General features: G+C 41.3%; 1 protein-coding gene across 3 annotated transcripts in view; it reads left to right on the forward strand.

Moving 5' to 3' along the window:
• kmt2cb (lysine (K)-specific methyltransferase 2Cb) overlaps window positions 1–20,812 on the forward strand; it is a 151,759-nt gene that overhangs the window by 88,661 nt on the left and 42,286 nt on the right. For 2 of the 3 annotated variants that reach the window (XM_036597087.1, XM_036597089.1), the window contains exons 16-27: window positions 5,021–5,137; window positions 5,752–5,859; window positions 6,610–6,714; window positions 6,926–7,107; window positions 8,148–8,312; window positions 8,484–8,593; window positions 10,278–10,361; window positions 10,484–10,696; window positions 13,197–13,322; window positions 13,637–13,756; window positions 15,520–15,662; window positions 20,235–20,412. In XM_036597087.1, coding sequence (XP_036452980.1) covers window positions 5,021–5,137; window positions 5,752–5,859; window positions 6,610–6,714; window positions 6,926–7,107; window positions 8,148–8,312; window positions 8,484–8,593; window positions 10,278–10,361; window positions 10,484–10,696; window positions 13,197–13,322; window positions 13,637–13,756; window positions 15,520–15,662; window positions 20,235–20,412 — 1,651 coding nt within the window. The remainder of the gene's footprint in view (window positions 1–5,020; window positions 5,138–5,751; window positions 5,860–6,609; window positions 6,715–6,925; window positions 7,108–8,147; window positions 8,313–8,483; window positions 8,594–10,277; window positions 10,362–10,483; window positions 10,697–13,196; window positions 13,323–13,636; window positions 13,757–15,519; window positions 15,663–20,234; window positions 20,413–20,812) is intronic. The other variant, XM_036597088.1, reaches the window with a different exon arrangement.

The following is a 20,812-nucleotide window of genomic DNA, read 5'->3' on the forward strand; positions in this document are numbered from 1 at the left end:
TGATTACACTCTGAACTAGAGAGAAGAGAGAGGAATAAAACGAGGCACTGAGACAGAGAGAGAGAACTAATGAGGCCCAGGCTGATAAAATGATATTTATCAAACGTGAAATCACGCTTTAAAATACCGATCGAGGTGTTTTTGGTAAAACGGTTATGCTATCCTGTTTCTTCAGTCCCGTCTGAGCAGCAGCTTTGGACAACTGGTATGTTAGGTGGAAATATGGGCCTTTTACCCGGCCAAGTTGGGCCCATGACACCGTCCTACTCAGACTGTGAAATAATTTTAATTTTCTATTAATATTAGCCCATTTCACCATGAGCTGCACTACAGTTCCCACCATGGACTGCAACATAATGTGTGCTCCCACCCCCTCCCCAACAACGATATATGGGACAGCACCACAAAAACAAAACAAAAAAAAGATGCCAGCTGTCTAGATCAAGCGAATGGGCAGTTTTAAAAAACCTGCTGTCCACTGGGGACATTTAAAGAGGTTTAACAGTGATCTGCAGCTAACGTAGTCTATTGTTTTATATAAAATAACCTGTTTTTTATTAAGATTATTTTTGAGTCGTTCAAATATTCAGTGGCTACTTTTGCCGTTGTAGTTTTGGCATATTTTGAACAAACAATGGCCAGTGGGGGTCTTGGCAAAATAATAAGTAAAAATAAAATAAAAACACAGCTGGCCCACAGATTTGTTGAGATTTGTTTAATGTGGCCCTTTTAGTGGTTCATTTTGACACCCCTGACTTAGAGGGAGCGAATGAGAAGTCTATCCAGTCACTCACAACAGCACAAACAGCTGGATCTTCAGCAGAGTTAGCTGCAAACTGTTTTCATGTGTTCCTTTTAAATTTCTGTATACAATGCTGTGCAATAGTTACTGTCTGGTACATAGTTGATCCAATCAGTGCTCCGTTAAATTAAATCAGCTTCACTGTTGATGCAGTTTAACAGACTCATACACTGGCAAGAAGTCAGAAACAAAACGCATGTTCTTCTAATCATGTTCTTCTAACCTAGATATTAAAAAATCAGTAATGTTTACTGTATTTGTATTTCTTCTGATCTTACATAGCATTTTATTGGCAAAAAGCATCTTTTCTTCTCAGATAAGTAGTTTTGAATGCCAGTTTTCTTGGCTGGCTAAAACCTTTGCACAGTAATGTATGTAGAAGACAATTTTGTATTTAACACCAAAATCTACTTTTTGTTTTCTTTATGGTTCAGAATAAGCCCTAAAGTGCATTGGCAAAAGTGTATAGTAGTTACTGATGATCGTTTGTATTGAGTGACATGGTAAAATGTGTTGTAATAAGATTTTTGGCTATTTCGTCCAGCCGCAGGAGCAAGAGAGTTCAGGGAAAAGTGTAGAGAAGAGAGCAGATGAGCCAAAAAAGAGGTAGCAAAGACAGAGGCAGATGGAAAGAAGGTGCGTCAGAAAGGAAAGGAGTAAGCGCTGAAAATCACTGAGGAGGTGAGAGAGAGAGAGAGAGAGAGGGAGAGAGTAATGCAGGAGTGTTGAGAGGACGAAGGAAAGGGAGAGAGATTCTAGCGAGCAGTTTTCAGCGTGATGGGCAGAAGGAAACTCACTGACAGCGTAATAGTTTTCGAATCACCCCTGAACGCTTCTGCCAAACGTCTGTCATCAGCCCTGTAGGCCTGTTTGCAGCTGCAGCTGTCTGAGGGGCCATTTCTCTCGGACGTTGCCCGTTATTGACCACGGCAGGTTGATTCAAAGGCCGTTAGCGCTGTGTTTGGGCTGTTGCGGGAAGACGGCCGCATCACATGCGACCAGGCGGACCTGCGGTTGGACGTAAATAAAAAAAAGTCTTTCAAGAAAATGAAGCTAGCGTAGCTCATTTCCTTTTCAGAATCATGCTGCCGTCAGCACAGCGGCATTAGCGCAAGCGCTGAGTCATTTAGCAGTGGTATGTGGACGTAGCTGCAGTACCACAGAAGCTAACGTGGGTGACCACAGGTTCTTGCAAGGTTTCAGTTCTATGTGAAAACAGTTAAAGGGAGAGATTTCTGCACCATCATATCATCGCCATGTTGTTTTGTTTACTCATTTATTTTTTGACCACACATCTCACCACTCGCTCAGCATGTGGTTTGGATTTATGCAAATGATTTTTCTAAAAGGCTAAAACGTTGTAGAGCCTCAGGAGACTTGTTGGCTGAAACTTTTCTCCCGGCCTTAAAGTATTGTCAGGCAAAAAATCTGATTTAAATCATTTTCCAGTTTCTACAGATGTGGTCAGTCAGGTGAGACACTGTATGACATACTGATATTTATGGACAAAATTCAGACGGCTGCTGCTATGCAAAGTACTTACCTCCATGATTATAGATAATAGTTTATTAAGCATTGTCAGAAACCTCATAAGCAGGTCTTACGATTGGTTTGAGATTACTTAATGCTGTGTAATACACCGAACAGGCATAACATTATGACCACCTCCTTGTTTCTACGCTCATTGTCCATTTTATCAGCTCCACTTACTATATAGGTGCACTTTGTAGTTCTACAGTTACAGACATACTTCAGTGGTCAGGACCCCCATGGACCCTCACAGAGCAGGCACTATTTGGGTGGTGGATCATTCTCAGCACCGCAGTAGCACTGACGTGGTGGTGCTGTGTTAGTGTGTGTTGTGCTGGTCTGAGTGGATCAGACACAGCAGTGCTGCTGGAATTTTTGAACACCTCAGTGTCACTGCTGGACTGAGAATAGTCCACCAACCAAAAATATCCAGCCAACAGCGTCCTGTGGGCAGCGTCCTGTGGCCACTGATGAAGGACTAGAGGATGACCAACACAAACTGTGCAGCAGCAGATGAGCTATCGTCTCTGACTTTACATCTACAAGGTGGACTGACAAGGAAGGAGTGTCTAATAGAGTGGACAGTGAGTGGACACAGTGTTTAAAAACTCCTGCAGCACTGCTGTGTCTGATCCACTCGCATCAGCGCAACACACACTAACACACCACCACCACGTCAGTGTTACTGCAGTGCTGAGAATGATCCATCACACAAATAGTACCTGCTCTGTGAGGGTCCATGGGGGTCCTGACCACTGAAGAACAGGGTAAAAGGGGGCTAACAAAGTATCAGAGAAACAGATGGACTACAGTCTGTAACTGTAGAACTACAAAGTGCACCTATATAGTAAGTGGAGCTGATAAAATGGACAATGAGCATAGAAACAAGGAGGTGGTCATAATGTTAGGCCTGATCGGTGTAAGCTTCCATTACTTGTTAGCTACATTAGCCCTACAGCTCCAATGAAACACTGAAGAAACAAACTTCAGACACCAAACACGTCTATGCTGATTGTCTGTATTTGGGTTAATGTTGAGGAACTTACAGATTTTTTGCTACACTTTTTTTTTATTTTTTTATTTTTATCTTCACTGATGTTCCTGCTTGACAGCATCACAGCTTTATCCTAGAGACGGCACGATACCACTTTTTCTTTTCCGATACCGATACTGAAACCTTGCATATCGGCCTATACAATCTTTGTTAAAAACCTTTTTTCTTAAATGTGCCCTTTTTAATTTAAACTTCACTTAACTTCACTTAAAGCCCCATGTGTCAAACACAAGGCCTGCACAATCCTATTCAGCCCGCAAAATTATTTTAATTTTCTATTAATATTAGCCCAAAACAGTTCCTAGCATGCACTGACACGCCCCCCCCCAAACTAACATTTTCTTCTGAAATCGGCCCGATACTGATACCTGATATCGGATCTGTGCCATCTCTGTTTGATTTGTGAGCTTGAACGATTCTGGGTGGATTCTTTGAGAAGCACACAGTGACGTCTGCCCAGACTAAAGACTAAGGCCCAATCCCATTCCTTATTTTTACCCCTACCCCTTGTTTTCGAGGGTCACCCTAACCCCTTGGAGCTGAGCTTTAAGTGTTAGTGGTTGAAATCTTCCCTCTGAAATGGGACCCTCAAATAAAAAGAGCATCACTTCATTAACAGCTACCAGTGCTGCTCTGTAGGCGACCCTGCCAGTCTGCAGTGACAGCAGAGGAGGGTAAAGTTCAGCTCCTCACTGCTGGGCTTTAGTTACATTTAGGGCGTCATACGCCTTCAAAGGGGGGGGCAATTATTTATTATCACCCACCCCTAATTCTTCAGTGATATGAAGCTGAAGTCCGTTTCACCAGCTTCTCGTTCGAATTTTCCCGTTCCACCTTAAATGGAGCAGCAGTTACATTCAGGCGCTTTAGCCATCAATACTGCTGGATTATTTAAGGTGGAACGGGAAATTTAGCTAGCTAGCTACGGAGACATCAGCATAATACTAGCGATTTTTTAATGTTTGTTATGCAGAAAACGACCATAATACACTGAAACAGCATTAAACTAAGATATGTAAGAAAATTCTCACATTTGTGGGTTTCTTTGGTCTCTTGCGCAGCCATCTTGCTGGTTTTTCTTTTTTTTCTCTCTTATAAAACTCCGTTCGGAGTGTGTCTGTGAAAAGCCTCCGTTTGGAGGGTCATGTAGCCCTAACACTTCGCCATCCCCCCTCTATCTCAACAAGAATCAGGTCAACCTACCCCTAGACGTGAACGTGCAAAACAGAGGGGTAAGGGCCAAGTGTTAGGGGCGAGGGGTGGAATGGGATTGGGCCTAAACCTAGACTGAGGAAACATATTAAAGGAATAGATTTTGGTTTTATACTGGAGCTGCAGGGCTATGTTTATAGATAAGTGTGTCGTACAGTGTCAGAAACCACGTAACCAAGTCTATATGAGATTACCGAACAACTCCACACAGTCTGAGGCAAGTTTGTGATGGTTTAGGTACACAGTGAGAATCGGTGGGGTGTGAGCTTCCATTGCTTGTTAGCTACTTTAGCCTCGGGGCTCCAGCTTTGAAAAAACCTCTACACTCACAACTGCCAGTAATTTGAACTTCTCATCTTCTGCTGCTAAAGCTGACCTTGTGCAGGAGCTAACATTATCCTCTTTACTGTTTTCTCCTGCAGGGCCGAGGGTCAGGCTTCCCTGGGCGGAGGAGGCCCAGAGGGGCAGGGCTTACGGGCCGAGGGGGGCGTGGCCGCTCCAGGATAAAGACCGGAGTCAGTTCCATCCCCACCCCAGGGGTAAATTAATAATGCACACATGCACTGTTCTTGTCCATAACTGTGTGAGTTGTATATTTATAATACAATATCCAGTTTATTTAAAATACTAGTAACTAGGACTGAAAGATTCATCATTTTTATATGGAAATCGCAATTTAAGGGAGTGCAATTTTCAAATCACATTGAATTATAACTTTTATTATCAAAAACATTGTCTTAAGTCTTATATGGGGAAATTTAACCTAATAGCTCAGAGCTTGTGAACTGCCAGTAGATAAGTAAGTTCAGACCAGTCAGAGGCAACTAAACCTCCATGTGTTGTGACATCACAACCACAACCTACTGGTAGTTTGGCCCACTACATTCAGGGGGTCAAGCCTCAGGCTGGAAAAACTGGATATTATGAACTTCTTGGCCAGAAAACAGGCCTGAACCTTATACCTTATAGATAATAATCACAAATGAAATTGCAGTTGCAATATTAGATATTTTCTCCAAATCATTCAGCTCTACTAGTAACTTGTACTGTGTTAATACACGTTTACCAATAAAGCTGAATTTGGTTGCAGCCATAGGAACTTTTGTTGTAGCCCACAGATTCGGTTTTCATGCTGTCGTACACGTGTTTGCAGATAAACACCATGGAAACGACGCTGTATCCATTCAGAGAGGAAGAAGAGAACGCCATGCACAGTACAGTGGTGATCTTCTCCAGCACAGACACTTTCACTCTCAAACAGGTGAGGATACGTACACTCTCAGAAATGGGTGTTCAAGGGTTCTGTTTACAACCATGAGCACTTGAAGCACCAAGTGAATGTATAAATGGTTGTTTGGTTGGTTAAATGGTTCTTATCTGGCAGAAAACCAGTTCTTTATAGAACCCTTTTAAAATGCTTCTGTACGGCACAGAAAGGGTTCTGCTGTTGTTTCGAGTCAAAGTATTCCTCCTCAGTACTATACAGAACCCTTTTAGCTTAGTGTGTGTGTGTGTTTGTGTGTGGTTCTGTTTTTTCCTCCAAACATGCATTTTTTCTTTGGTCAATCTGTGTTGTAATTTTATTGTTTTATATTAATAAAGTGAGACACGCAGGTGCGCTTGCACTGTATTCGAATGCTGCTGGTACACTTATAATAAAATGTTGTAGCATAGTTATACGTGACCCATTGGGCTAAATAGCTGGTCGCTTCTTACTTTTGTAGTAGCACTTCATTTGATTCATATCGTAATTTTTCGTTTAACAGTTTTAAAATGCCAGTTTGGCTCATTACAGAGCAAATAATGCTACTTATATTGTGGCTGATGGAAAGTACTGAGTATGTTAGTATGTTGCATGTGTTCATTTAGCCCCCACAGTGTGAGCTAATAAAAAGGCCAATAAAAACAAGTAGACATCAACCAATTTGGCTGCAAAGAAATTAAAATCAGTCATAAGATTATTATACTCAGCTACAGCTAACTAATAGCTTCTCTCTCTCTGTGTGTGTAGGATATGTGTGTGGTTTGTGGTAGTTTTGGTCAAGGTGTGGAGGGCAGACTGCTGGCCTGTGCTCAGTGTGGACAGTGTTATCACCCCTACTGCGTCAATATAAAGGTAAAATCCCTCAGCCCATCATACACAACACTGCAGGCTTTTTTTTAAAGCATTAACATTAGTGCCAGCCTGGCTAATGTTACAGTGTTTGAGACTGTGTCTTTCTGTGGTTGGTCCACTCACGATTACATCACGATGAACAGTAGAAGAGTATTAAAAGGTCATTGATAAGTGCTCATCCCTGCTTCCTTGTCATAATTATGTGTTGTAGATCACTAAGGTGGTCCTGAATAAAGGCTGGCGGTGTCTGGAGTGTACGGTGTGCGAGGCGTGTGGTCAGGCCAGCGACCCCGGCCGCCTCCTGCTGTGTGACGACTGCGACATCAGCTACCACACTTACTGCCTGGAGCCACCGCTGCAGAACGTACCCAACGGCAGCTGGAAGTGCAAATGGTAACACACTAAAGAAAAGCATTACTGCAGAGCACAGGAGTACACAGAGGGAGAGTCGACACTGTTCTGTGGCCCCATCCCATTTCTTATTTCTTCCCCTCCCCCTTGTTTTTGAGTGTCACCCAAACCCCTTGAAACTAAAAAGAACATTACTTCATGAACAGCTACTAGCGCTGCTCTGTAGGCGACCCTGCCAGTCTGCAGTGACAGCAGAGGAGGGTAAAGTTCAGCTCCTCACTGCTGGGCTTTAGTCACATTTAGGGCATTATTTGCCTTCAAAGGGGGGCTCTAAAGTCTTTACAGTTCATGTCTGGCTTTGTGAGGCTAGATTTTGTAGTGAGATAACACTGAATGAAAACGTAGAAGTGATACAAAATCGTGAATTCTTTCAAACTGTCTTAAGGGTTTTAATGCTGATCCACAGAATATTATAGAACATGACAAATAACTTTCACTTTAGCCCGTGTGTGGTGTTCAGGTCTGTGGGACTCGTTTTCAGTGTTTACCAAAAGAAAAAATGATGGGATTTATTATTATTTCAACCTCAGATTTTTGGCCTTTGCTCATTTTCTGTGAAGAACATATAAAATAACCCATTTTCAGTGTCTTCACTCTGTTCACCCCCCACACATTTATACTACACGTGGTGTTGGGGGAACCTGCGGGGAGTAAAAGTGTGGAGGTGCTGTGTCCTTCACTCTGTTCTCCTCCTACATGGCCTGCTGTTAGTGTGTGTGTGTGTGTGTGAGGGTAGACAACATGGACAGGCTGCTGACTGGCTACAGCTGCTAAAGGAGAACCCTACGCTGGACACGTGATATTTTAAACATCTGATGTTTATTTGTTTTGGCTGTATTGATTTAAATAAACAATAATGTGGTGGGCCCACCAGACCAAGTCAGTGTGTCGTTGGTTCATGGTTACTTAATCTGAGTCAGACACGCCTAAAATTTTCTCCACTGACAAAAAAAGTGCTTCTCCATTTAAAAAATTAAAACGTGTTGTTATCCTTACTGAGTGTTACTCTCTTCTGCCTGTAGGTGTGTATCCTGCACGCAGTGTGGTGCCACGTCTCCAGGTATGAGGTGTGAGTGGCAGAATAATTACACCCAGTGTGCCCCCTGTGCCAGCCTGGCGTGCTGCCCCATCTGCCTGCTGGACTACAGCGAAGAAGAGATCATCCTGCAGTGTCGTCAGTGTGACAGGTCAGCAGCGCGTGTGTGTGTGTGTGTTTGTGTGTGTTTGTGTGTGTGTGTGTGTGTGTGTGTGTGTGTGTGTGTGTGTGTGTGTGTGTGTAAGCCATGGGCTACGTGTTTGAACAGTAAAGACTTTGCCCTCAGGGATGGATGGTAAATGCACTCTTGTGCCCTTCTCAGGTGGATGCATGCCTCCTGTCAGGGCTTCCACTCCGAGGAAGAAGTTGAGAAGGTTGCAGACAGCAGCTTCGACTGTAGCCTCTGTCAGGGACACAAGTCTCTCTCTCCAGGTAGACACTCCTTCACCCAAGTCTTTATGGTCATTTTTTTTTAATAAAAACACTTTTTAAATCACATTTTAAAGCGTACAACTGATATATACCCAGATTTCTTTTGATTTATTGCTGTAGAGATAAATTATGAATGATAAAATGTAAAGGGCTGAAATTTGCCGGCATTAGCGTCCCAGACAGCGTACTAGCACTTCATAGTATGCTAAAAATTAGCGCATTTACCATAAGAAGTGCACTCATTTGTTTAGTAGGTGAAGTACAGAAGTGTGTGGTTTGGGACGCGGCCTTAGATCAGCCAGTGAGACGCGTTCAGCAGCTCCAGTAGCTGATTAGCTACTCTGTGCTGCTCGTTAGCTGCTCAGTAAACATCTCCAAGCAAGAGTTTGGAGCTATTCGTTGACTATCAGTGGATTTATTGAGGTAAATCGATGTGCAGGTTATACAGATACACCAATCAGCTGATCTTCTGTTCGTAGCGTTTTCTGGAGACGCATCTGAGGTGTCTGCATATCTTTAAATCTTTTTCGCGGTCATTCTGGTCTGTTTTTTATCCACCTGCAGGGCTGTATCAGCAGTCATGGCAATGAGTCGAGCTCTATCAGAGCACAGTCAGAGTTACAGCTCACCTTCCAACATAGAGACGTGGTAATGACGCAATCCTATACTATGAATACAAATGACAGGGGTCTCAAAGTACTGGCCTGTGAGCCAGCTTCACACAGTCCATCACAAATTTACAATTTATCATCAAATCCAGCCTGGAAATCTTTATTTATTTAGTTTTCTGTGGCTAAATCTTTACATTTATTACATTCCAGGCTGGATTTGATGATAAATTGTAAATGTGTGATGGACTGTATGAAGGTGGCTCACAGGCCAGTACTTTGAGACCCCTGTCATTTGTATTCATAGTATAGGATTGCGTCATTATCACAGTTATTATAATTGTGACGTATTAGTTGTAGTATTAATTGTTGAGATGTGTGACTATAGAAGCATTGATAAGAGTAATGAACTTAGATGCGCTTTAATAGAGAGTATAGGTAATGTGATAAAAATTCATACCTAAAACAAACTGGGACGCTTCCCCCCCTGCACTGTTTCAGTTGCCCCCCCCCCCTTTGAAAAGACCACCTGTCTAGCGGCCTCAATGATAAACCTAATATTGGTTATAGAGTTAATAAGTACAGCGTACATTCCCACAAATATTTTAACAGTGTGTTAATATAATTTTTGTTAATCACTGGAAATTGTTTCATTATGTATGTTGGGAAGTTGACTGTTTATCAGCACACAAAGCAGTTTGAATCCTCTTTAAAACACATTTGTTTCTTCTTACTCACTCTTTATTTATATTTTCCTTGTGTTGTCATTTTTCTCAGTGAAGTAGCCATTTCTACATTCTTGATGAAGACTGATCATGTTTGAGTTCCCCTGCCCTGCACACTACAGTGTTAAACTCCTCTAAAACACCCACTGCAACTAAGAAAGGGCTTGTTAATTATCTGATTAGGATCAGGTTTGTTAAAGGAGGAAAAACACCAAAATGTGTGGGACAGGAGTGCTGATGGCTGACGGACCAGAGATATGATCCATCTCAAGCCCTGTTGGTTAACAGCAAGTGGTTAACGCATTCAGGTTGATGCTCTGATCGTTTAAATCCCTCTGTCTCTCCCTACAGCGTTAGGTTCGAGCACTAAATCGGATCCAGAGATATCTGAGCTCCCCATCATCCCACAGATCGCTTCCAAATCGAGAGATCTGGGTAAAGACTGCACCTTTTACTGCACCACTTTTTTGCACCATAAAATGACCACAAACCTCTTAATTGTCCCGACGAGGTTCCCCAAGGCTCTACTGAAGGTCCGCTCACGTTTTTCTCTACAGAACTGACGCGGACGTACACCCAGGACGGTGTGTGTCTCACAGAGTCGGGCCTTTCTCAGCTCCAGAGCCTGGCAAACACTGCCTCCAGACGCAGGAGACCCAAACCCAAACTCAAGCTGAAGATCATCAACCAGAACAGCGTGGCTGTGCTGCAGACACCGCCGGACCCCCAGACTGAGCTGTCTAGGGATGCAGACTTAGAGGACAGCAGAGGTACTTTTTTATATATATTTTTTTTATTTTATTTTATTATTATTTTTTTTTTAACTTTATTTTTTTATTTTTGTTTTTCAAACTTTATTCATATTTTACAGTTATGTCAGTGTGGTGTATTTTTAAAATGAGTTCTTTCCACACTTCTGATGTAACACAAAAAGTTGAGTTAACATTATTTGCTCTTTTTTTTAATGATTAACAGTTTCATTTGATTTTTTTTTTGTCTTAGGTTAATACAAAACCACATGTATTTGTATTTTTGCTACAACATGACACCCTTTACCCTTCCCCTACTCAACCCAACTGTGTCGGTACTACATTCATGACCTGACCTAATCCAGTGCAGTACAAGGCTCTGTATCATAAAAATAAACAAATAAAAATCTCAAGTAAATGTTACAGCATACAGATAACCATAGATACACAGGTCTTAAAAAATTTAATTAATTAAAAAAAATACAGCAACAAAGGTGCGTCACACTACAGTACTCATCTTTAAGAACTCTCTATAAATCTTAAATATTTTCGCCATTTACAGCTGTACACTTTTAAACACCCAAACAATTTAAATGACAGTTGTTAATGTGCAGCTACTTTGCCCATCTTTGCTTCCCTCCACTTCCTAAGGATTTGCCTACCAATCCTTAAACTGGTTTGAATCCAAATCTTTAAATACTTGTCCCTGGTTTTTAGCACCAAGTGTTCTCCTAAGACAAAAAGTCTTGGGCAAAAAGGAATTGGGCTACCTAATGCTTAACAAATAAAACCATAAAGCGCCATCCAAAAGTCCTGAACTCTAGGGCAGCGCCACATAGCATGAATAAAGCCCCCCTCCTCAGACTCAAAATGCCAGCACTCAACTGTTTCCTTTAAACCAAGCTTATGCAGTCCGGTAGGGGTCCAGTGGACCCGATGCAGAATCTTAAATTGTGTAAGACGTACTCTAAGGTCTCTAGACATTATGTTAAAGTTTTGACATATTCTCTCCCATTCATCTTCATCCAGTGACAAGTTAACATTATTTGCTCCTTAAAGTTTAAATATGTTAGATCATCAAAATGGGGGAATCAGGTGGATCTGAAACTGTAGGCACTAAATTCATTAATAATCACTTACTGCACACACTGGTGCTTCATATTTAGAAACAAACCTGTCTGGTCTGGATTAATAAACACTTTTCCTTGAAAAATAAATTTTGCAAAGTTGATGTTACTTCCAAACTTTTGGCCGGCCTTTCCTTGCTGTGCATTGTGAGGTGTGATCGTGGGATTTATGTATTATATAATATTAAATATATTAAATAAGGATGCATTGTGACATTGTCCCGATAGCAGGGTTTCGCAAATTTGTGCAAATTTCCAAAAATGTGGCAAAAAATTGTGAATTAATTAGTTTCCATTAACTACACCATACAGCGCTAGACGAGAGTCTTGCTCTTGAAACTTTATTACCTCTCCGTATAGCAGTTTTGCCCTCTTCTCAGCTGCACATGGCTTCAGCCCAAACAGTTCAGAGACGCAGAGCGGGTAGTGGCCCATTTAATGAAGGCTGACGTTGCTGTCCCACTTTGCCATTTCCCACCAAAGAACTGGAAACGTCAGTCCAGACGGAGTGTTAGTGGCTGCATCTCAGTTTACATAAAACTGTATTAAATAGTATTTTCAAGTAGTAACGGCACCATTGGCTGTGCACTAATTTGACATACTTAGCTGATACTCAGCAGCCGATGTAGAAACACTTTATTTCCCACTGTGTCAACGCTTATTTGAAAAATCAGTTTTCCATCACCGTTTTTCATGTTTCTTTTTTCATTGAAAAACCAGCTGCTGCAAAATTGCAGCAAACTTTTAAAGCACTCTATGTCTGTGTCCCTAAAACATCACTAAAACTACATTTCCCAACACTTCACACTCTAAACTGTATCATAGCATTGTGGTGGGAAAAAGAAGTTATATTCTAATTTAATATTATGCCAAAACCAAAGCAAGTATTTGAGCTGTGATCTTTTTTCTTATTTTTTTCTTCATTTCTAACATGTTTAGTGATTAAAAAACTACAACAACAGATAAAAGCTGTACATATGCAAATTTGAGGCAATTTTTGTGAATGTTGAAAAAATGCAACTGTGGGCGATCAGCATTATTGATACAGTGGCCCCATTTACTCCATTATAATCAATGGGCCCAACAATTTTACCAGATAGATTGGATGGATGAGTTTTAACTTCATAAAGAGAATCATAAGGACAAAAAAGTATAACCTTTAAAACTCATGCTTGGAATTTTCCTTAAATCCACCTCAAAAGAAAAAATGAAAAGCGATATGGTTTTTATGTCATCAGTGCTTGGGTCTTTGAGGGTTAAACGTTTTTGCGATATTTAGGCTTTTTTTTATTTCTATGAAATTTATGTGCATTTAAAAATAGACAAAAGCTTCTCTCTGCTCTCCCACAAGGCTCTGTATGTTTGTCTAACTTCTTCATATGTGCGTTTTCCAGCAGAAGGGGAGCTGGTAGACGGAGAGGGGAAGTCCGACTCCAGCCCAGAGAGAGAGACGGTGGCAGAAGATGAGTCCAAAGGAGCCGAGACCTGCAAGAAGAGGAAAAGGAAGCCCTACCGGCCCGGTGAGAGGAAGCATCTGATTGGAGGAGACAGCTGCAGTGAAGTGTGAAACAGCACAGCAGTACTACTGCTGTATTCCTGCTTAACACACAGTCTGAGCCAGACAGGCTGTGTGCTGTTAAGGAGATCAGCTTGGATGTAGCTAGCAGCACATATTGGATTTTTTTTTTTGGACAATCTGTCCAAAATATGGATGTCTATCACTGTCGTCTTCTGTATAACTGAACAAATTCAACAGTGCTTGTTTTATGTCCTGTCCTTACCATATGAGTCAAGGCTTTGCTGGTGTGCTAAAATGGATCCCACCTGTCCACAGGTATCGGAGGCTTCATGGTCAGGCAGAGGAACCGGACGGGTCCAGGCAAAGCCAAACCTGCCCTGGGCAGAAAAGACTCTACCGGCTCTGTCTCCGAGACTCAACAGGGCAAAGACGAAGGTGAGTGTGGCTCAGTAAATTTTAGCAATGCCTAAAAATTCTTGGCTGACAGAGATGTGAAGAGTCCTTCAGCCTCTGGCTGAAAGAAAAAATAAAAGTGCTCAAGATGAGACTCTCTACAGCGAGCTAGCAGTGACTGTAGCCTCTGGCAGATTGGGCCCTTCATCATTTCTCCTGTGAAAAGAGGCCAGATATTGGCTTCAGCTAAAGCAAGTCACTGCATACCTTTCACTGCCTGCAGACTCTGACTTTCTTCATGAAATGTAGGCCTTGCCATGAGCCATGAGATGTTGAAATTTCCAAATTGTGGAGTTTCAGAGACTTTGCCATGCTGCTGTAGTGGTTTGAAAATCACAAAATTACAAGCCTGCACCAAATGCATTTATGAAAAAGTAGTCATCAACAAAATCTCAACCATTCTGTTAGAGAAAAAAACACAAAACAATATCCTAATAATGAAGGTAGGTAGGTTTCAGATCAGGTTTACAATTTTAAAAGGAGAATAAGAATTTACCATCAAATCATTGTATAATTATCGTTCTCATTCCTGCCTGCATCCAGCAGCTTTTTACAGCAAATGCTCTCAAATGACATTACAAATCAGTCCTTATATTTATAGATAAAACAAACATCTCATAAACAAACTGCCGCCCTATAAAGGTGTAAACAAATATCAAATAAACAAACATTACTCAACGCTGCCCTCTAAAGGTGTTATTAACAGACATCAAATAAACATATTACTCACTGCCTCCCTCTGACGTTATTAAAAATCAAATAAACAAACATTACTCAACACTGCCCTCTAAAGGCGTTATTAACAGACATGAAATAAACAAGTATTACTCAACACTGCCCTCTAAAGGCGTTATTAACAGACATCAAATAAACAAACATTACTCAACACTGCCCTCTAAAGGCACTATTAACAGACATCAAATAAACAAATATTACTCAACACTGCCCTCTAAAGGCACTATTATTAGACATCCAATAAACAAGTATTACTCAACACTGCCCTCTAAAGGCGTTATTAACAGACATCAAATAAACAAACTTTATCTGCCTCCCTCTGAAGTTAGTAACAGATATCAAATAAACAAGCATTACTTGCTGCCGCCCTCTGATGTCACAGTTGTTGGCTGTGAAAACCAACAACTGTGGAAAATAATTGTGGTCAACTCGTAGCTGCTATCAGGCTATTATGTAATAGTTGTGACAGGCCTGCCTAAAGCACAGGAGAAGTTTGACCCCAGGAGAGGTAGAGACAGTAAAATTCTAACTGTCCTGACAGGGTTGTCAGATATGAATGTTACCCCACCCGATGCTTTGAGGCACGAGTGTGAATGCGTGATATAGGGCTACAGTACAGCCTGGGGTGAGAAACACTAGTGAAAAAATCCAGACTACGCAGGTTTGTGGCTGACCTTTCCCTGACACTATGCGTAGCTCAAGGCCAAAGCAGGCTGTGATGAGAACGGCCCGTACAAGAAAATTTAATATGCTCCTGATATTTGATTTAAGGTTAAATTCAGTCCTCACTGTTTATTTTGTTTTTGTGTGTGTTTTTGAGATTGAAGTTGGCCCTCTAGGGTCTGTATTGATGCTCTTACTGATGTACTTCTTCCCAGCTTCTCTTCATTTGAACTTATTTCATTTATATGAAAAATATTAAGGCCTATCACATGAGAAATTTGCAGCATGGCCTGCATCTGTTCTTGTTAAGATCATCGTGGTGAATATTTGTTTTATTGTCTTGATAGGCTGGGGTGATCCGATGCCTGACACTCCGGTGGATGAGAAACCTCCTGTGTCCGAATTCCCTGAAAACCCTGAGGTGAAAGTTCGCAAACGCTACAGGAAGAAGAAGACCAAACTGGAGGAGGCATTTCCCACATATCTACAGGTATGGACACTATTTGGCAGGGCTTATGAAACTCTTGTCTAATTGCAGCAAGCTCACACTAAATGGCCAACAGTATGTGGACACCCAACATCTCATTCCAAATCTGTTGGTATTAAAATGAGTTGGTCCCCCTTTGCTGCTTTAACAGCGTCAACTTTATAAGATAAGCTTTTCACTAGATTTTGGAACATGGCTGCAGGGATTCACCTCTGTTGTCTTTTCGGTTCATTCCCAAAGTGTTGGATGAGACTGAGAACAGGGCTCTGTGCAGGCCAGCCAAGCTCTTCCACTCCAAAATGTTTATGGAGCTTGTTTTGGATATGGGGGGGGGGGGCATTGTCATGCTGAAACAGGAGAGGGGCTTCCTTAAAAGTATCTCCACAAAGTTGGATGCGTGCAACTATAAAGAACGTCATTATATACTGTAGCGTAAGGATTTCCTTTCACTGGATCTGAGAGGCCAAAACATAAAAAATAGACAATTATTCCTCCTCAGCCAAACTTTACAGTTGACACTCTGCATTCAGACAGGCCCTATTCTTCTGCGTCTGCCACACCTAGGTTCATCCATCATACTGTCAGATTCATCACTCCAGATAGTGTGTTTCCATTCACAGTGTGTTTTACACCACTTCACCCAATGCTTGGTAGGAAAGCCTAAGTAAAATGACTCAAACTGAAAGCCGACGTAACTTAGTTTTACGCATATCCAGTATAAAGCGGCTTTGAGCAGTTTAAAAATCGTGTTCGCTCCCCAGTTCGCTAACGGGACCAGAAAGTTTGCATTTTTAAGACGATGGTTGGAAAGATGCTGTTTCCTCTGCTTTTCCTCTCCACTCACTGTTGAGCCAGCCACCCTTACGGGGCTCTCAGATTGGGCAGGATCCCCAGTTTAGCATTTTAATGCTAATTTAATACTAGGAAAATGTATACATACATCATCTAAACCGCTTATCCTTCTGGGTCGCGGTGGGGTGCTGGAGCCTATCCCAGCTGTCATTGGGCGGAAGGCAGGATACACCCTGGACAGGTCGCCAGTTCATCGCAGGGCAGACAGAAAAATTGATTTAAATAGGAACATTTATTAAAAAGCAAAATAAATAAATCTAATTTTAAGCATAATAATAATAATAATAATCAATGCAACTAATAACAACCATGTTTTCCATTCAGTCGTTAAAGTGAAAAATGTCTTCAGCTTTTCTTATTGATATAGAATATTCAAATATTTGAAACCGTATTCGACAGAATATTCAAAAATAAAAAATTTTGATAGTTGCTGCCCTAGTATGAAAAAGAGGTTTAATTTTAGACAAGTGAGTTAAATAAGTAATAGTCGATAGATTCATTGATTATGAACGGTTATCAGCCCCAGTTTCCCCACATTCTTTGATTTGTTTATTAGTGACCTTGTATTTTAGTCAGATGAATGAGAATGAAACTCCTCCTTCAGCATTGTGGAATTGTATCAGCCTTAAAACACACACACAACCTTCACACTCGCTCCTCTAACCTCATGCAAGGGTTCCGAAGGCCGAGGGTATTGCTAGGCAACCGCTAAAGATAACCTGAGACAAAGCACGGCTCGGGCGCTCACTCGTCTAATAGAGCCTGACACGTGGGCTCCACAGGGAAACGGGGGATGACGTTATTCCTCCATAGCCCTCCTCTACGTTGGTGCTGTTTGCTTTGTAAATGGTCGGCTGAAAACTTAAGCCGAGCCTGACTCGTACCTGATGAGTCCTCGGCGTTCTCATAAGAATGTCATAAGAATGAAGTAAAGACCCCGCATTATGGGGAAAAAACGCTTTTTATTTTTTAAATAATTTTATTTTAGTTTAATGGACTGTTTAAACACTGAAAATTTCTGAATAGGCCATGTATGAAAGCTAAACCCATGTTTTGAATTCATAATGGTTGTGATGTCACAGCTGCTACCCCAATAATCAATGGTGGCCCATTGAGTCTAGAGCAGTTTAGCCCCACCCCTTTTTTGTTGAAGTGTTATGGAGTGTTGTTACTGCGGCCAGTCTATAGCGAGTTATTTAAGTGGAAGATTAAACTGTACAGTTCAGGGCAGCCAATCAGAATGAGTATTTACATATATCTACATAGACATATTTACATATTGCTGTTTTTGGAAGAAAACCTCGTATCTCCAAAATGGTAACTTTACAGGAGAAGGAAAAAACCTACTTTGTTTTTAATGTGAGTCAATGGAACCAGAATTTTTTCCAAGTCATTTTGGACCGCGTCTTTTGGTCTATTCATCATGAAATTTACACACAAAGTAAAGGAAAACAGGCATTTTCAAATTGTCAAAAGCTGAAAAATGACAAAAATGTAGATACGAGGTTTTCTTCCGAAAACTGCGATATATTACATATGTTGTAAAGGCACATACCGAAACCAGCCGGCTTAATTCTTAGGTATAAGGAGACGTTGGAAATTATCATGTAAAAATGAATGATGACTGTTTAATGTTTTATGACCAAAAAAAATCACAATTATGTAAGTGGACTTAAGTAATTATTACTTACTTAAGACAAGTAAATAATAATAATAATAATCATACCGTGAAATAAAATGACAGAAATGTGGAATATGCGCCCTTTGAAAGCCAGGCTTGTGGGAAGTCTGAGGAAAGTGGGAACATAGCCGCTAAGCAAGCAGCAAAAAATGTGAGGTGCATTAAGCTAACACTAGCTGTCAGTGCTAAGTCGCCGAAGCAGGGAGTCGTACCTAACGGCTGCTGCCACTCAGCGGGGGCCCCTTTTTATCAATTATTGAAAACCAAGGCTTTTAACGTCTGCCTTCAGCACGCACGGCTGAAACCTCCTCCCTGGGCTGCAAACCGAGCAGAGGCAAGATGGCGGAGCAGGAGAGCAGAGATACAGCAGCAGGAGAGTGTTTCCCTGCTTTTTCCTCTCACCGCCTCTGGTAAACCACATCTGTGGCCAGCCGCTTGTTTTGATGACCGGTGTGTCCTGTGGGACGGGACTGAAGTGTTTGAGACTGGATGACTCATGAACTTCATTGAGAAGCTTCAGCTTTCTGACCGGAAGCTTCATGTGGGTTGCAAGACCATTACGTCACACACTCTGGGTACTTAATTCAGTATGCATTTTACTGAATGCGCAGCCAACCTGGGAGAACTTAATGAGAATAAAAGATGTATGTATGTATGGAGTCTGATATTCATATAGATATCATAACTGTCATAAGAAAATCTTGCATGTACAAAACAGTAACTTTATATTTTTATTTCTTTAAAAGAAATACTTTAAAAATGTCTGTTGGTCCATTTATCTTGAAATGTTTACATTATTTAATGTTTTCAAATAATAAAAACTGAAAATAATGGAGTTAAAAGGTTTTTGCAGTGATATACAAATAAATGAGATCTGAGTGCTGTATGGGGGGGAGCCTTATTCACATAGCTGAACACATAGTTATTAAGTATTATTATAGAGCAAGGCTGTTAAGGATCTATATCAACCATCTCTTTAATCCCTAAACACTCAAAGGAGCAATCTGTGAGATTTTTAGTTGAAAACTTTCCAAAATTACTAAAATTATCAACAGAGTAAGAAGAAATAACAGTTTTGATGTTATGTCAAAAACATCTATGCATCGTGCTGCAGAGATATCTACTAAAGTTACATGCTAACGAGCAAACTCCAGCCCACCTGGTCTCAAAATACCATTTTGTACCTCAAGAGGCGATAGTGAGTCACGGTAGCGTCGATTCTGCCATCAGTCCCACATGAGAGGAGAAGGAAGTAACACACTTACTCCTGGTAAGAAACCACAAAGAACAGAAGTGAAATAAACAGAAACAAAGCTAGAGTTAGCATTGGCGCTGCTTTCCACCACTGGAGACTTGAGCTCTTGCCGAGTGAAGCAGTGAAGTTTGATGCTGAGCTCGCAACATTTCTTCTAGACTAGTAAGTAACAGGGATGAGGAGGGACTGTGTTATAGTAGTATAAATTTGACAGGTTGTGTCATCTTACCTGTTCCTCCTTTAAGAGGTCCTAACTATGCTTTCTGAAACGGTTGAAGTATAACCTTAAGATAGAATTAGTTCTTCTGGAGATAACATGCCTACGCTCCTGTCGGCTGTCTAAGCATTGGCCCTTTCGAAAGATTGATCCCCAGCGATCCTCTGGGTGGGCAGGATGGTCCTCCCTCTCATCCATCACGATGCTTACTAACAAGGGCATCAGTTAATTCCATTGGCAGTTGGTGTTCTCCTTCAAGCGTGTTGAGCTCCAATGACAGAGCGGTTTGAAAAGATGCGGTGGAGCTTCATGTGTCTCAGAGGAAGCATGAGCTAGTCCTGATCCCTCCACCTTGTGGATGTGGTAGAGGGAGAGCAAGCTAGTGGGTGGGCATTAGCTATGACTACATTTGGAAGATAAATTAAGAAAAAAGAAGTCCTTGGTGAGCATCACCTGCTTAAATTGCTGTTTTAAATGCAGATTCCTAATGCAGTTCCTTGTTTTGTGTATGAAGACATACTATACTTTAGAAAATTTTGTAATTATGTTCACTGTTACCTTTCTCTACAGGAGGCTTTCTTTGGAAAGGACCTTCTGGACAAGAGCAAGCAGAGCAGACGGGAGACCACTGGGCTGTTAGAGGAGGAGAGAGAGAGAAGACAGGCTGGTGCTGGCCTGTTGAAACTGACCTCTAACCCTCCACACAGTACAGCGTCAACACCACTGCCCAGCAAAGCTGCAGGACCCCGTAAGAGAAAGAGAAATAAAAGACAGACACATACGTAAATTTTAAGATTTTGTTGAGACTGGGATTGCCTGGATAGCAGAGTTCCGACTACAGTATTGATTTCAGATGTCGTATCACAGTGCTGATCACCAAAACGATACTATGGCAAAAAGTTGTCTGAACGCTTCGAGTTTACTGGATTGAAATATTCAAACCGTTAAAGCTTAACATGTCAGATTTTCAAATCTATTACACTATTTGCTCTGACTAGCTTGTCAGTTGCTCTTGATCAGGGTGAGACGGAGGTGAAAGGCCAGAAGCATTGCTTTTAGATAATATTTTAATATTAAAAAATACAGTATTAACTGCTGTTGTAAACATGAAAAATAAGCAAAATGCACATCTAGCAAAAATACATCAA

This window comes from Colossoma macropomum, unplaced genomic scaffold (genome assembly GCF_904425465.1).
Source record: "Colossoma macropomum unplaced genomic scaffold, Colossoma_macropomum, whole genome shotgun sequence".
In the NCBI taxonomy this organism is placed as follows: domain Eukaryota; kingdom Metazoa; phylum Chordata; class Actinopteri; order Characiformes; family Serrasalmidae; genus Colossoma; species Colossoma macropomum.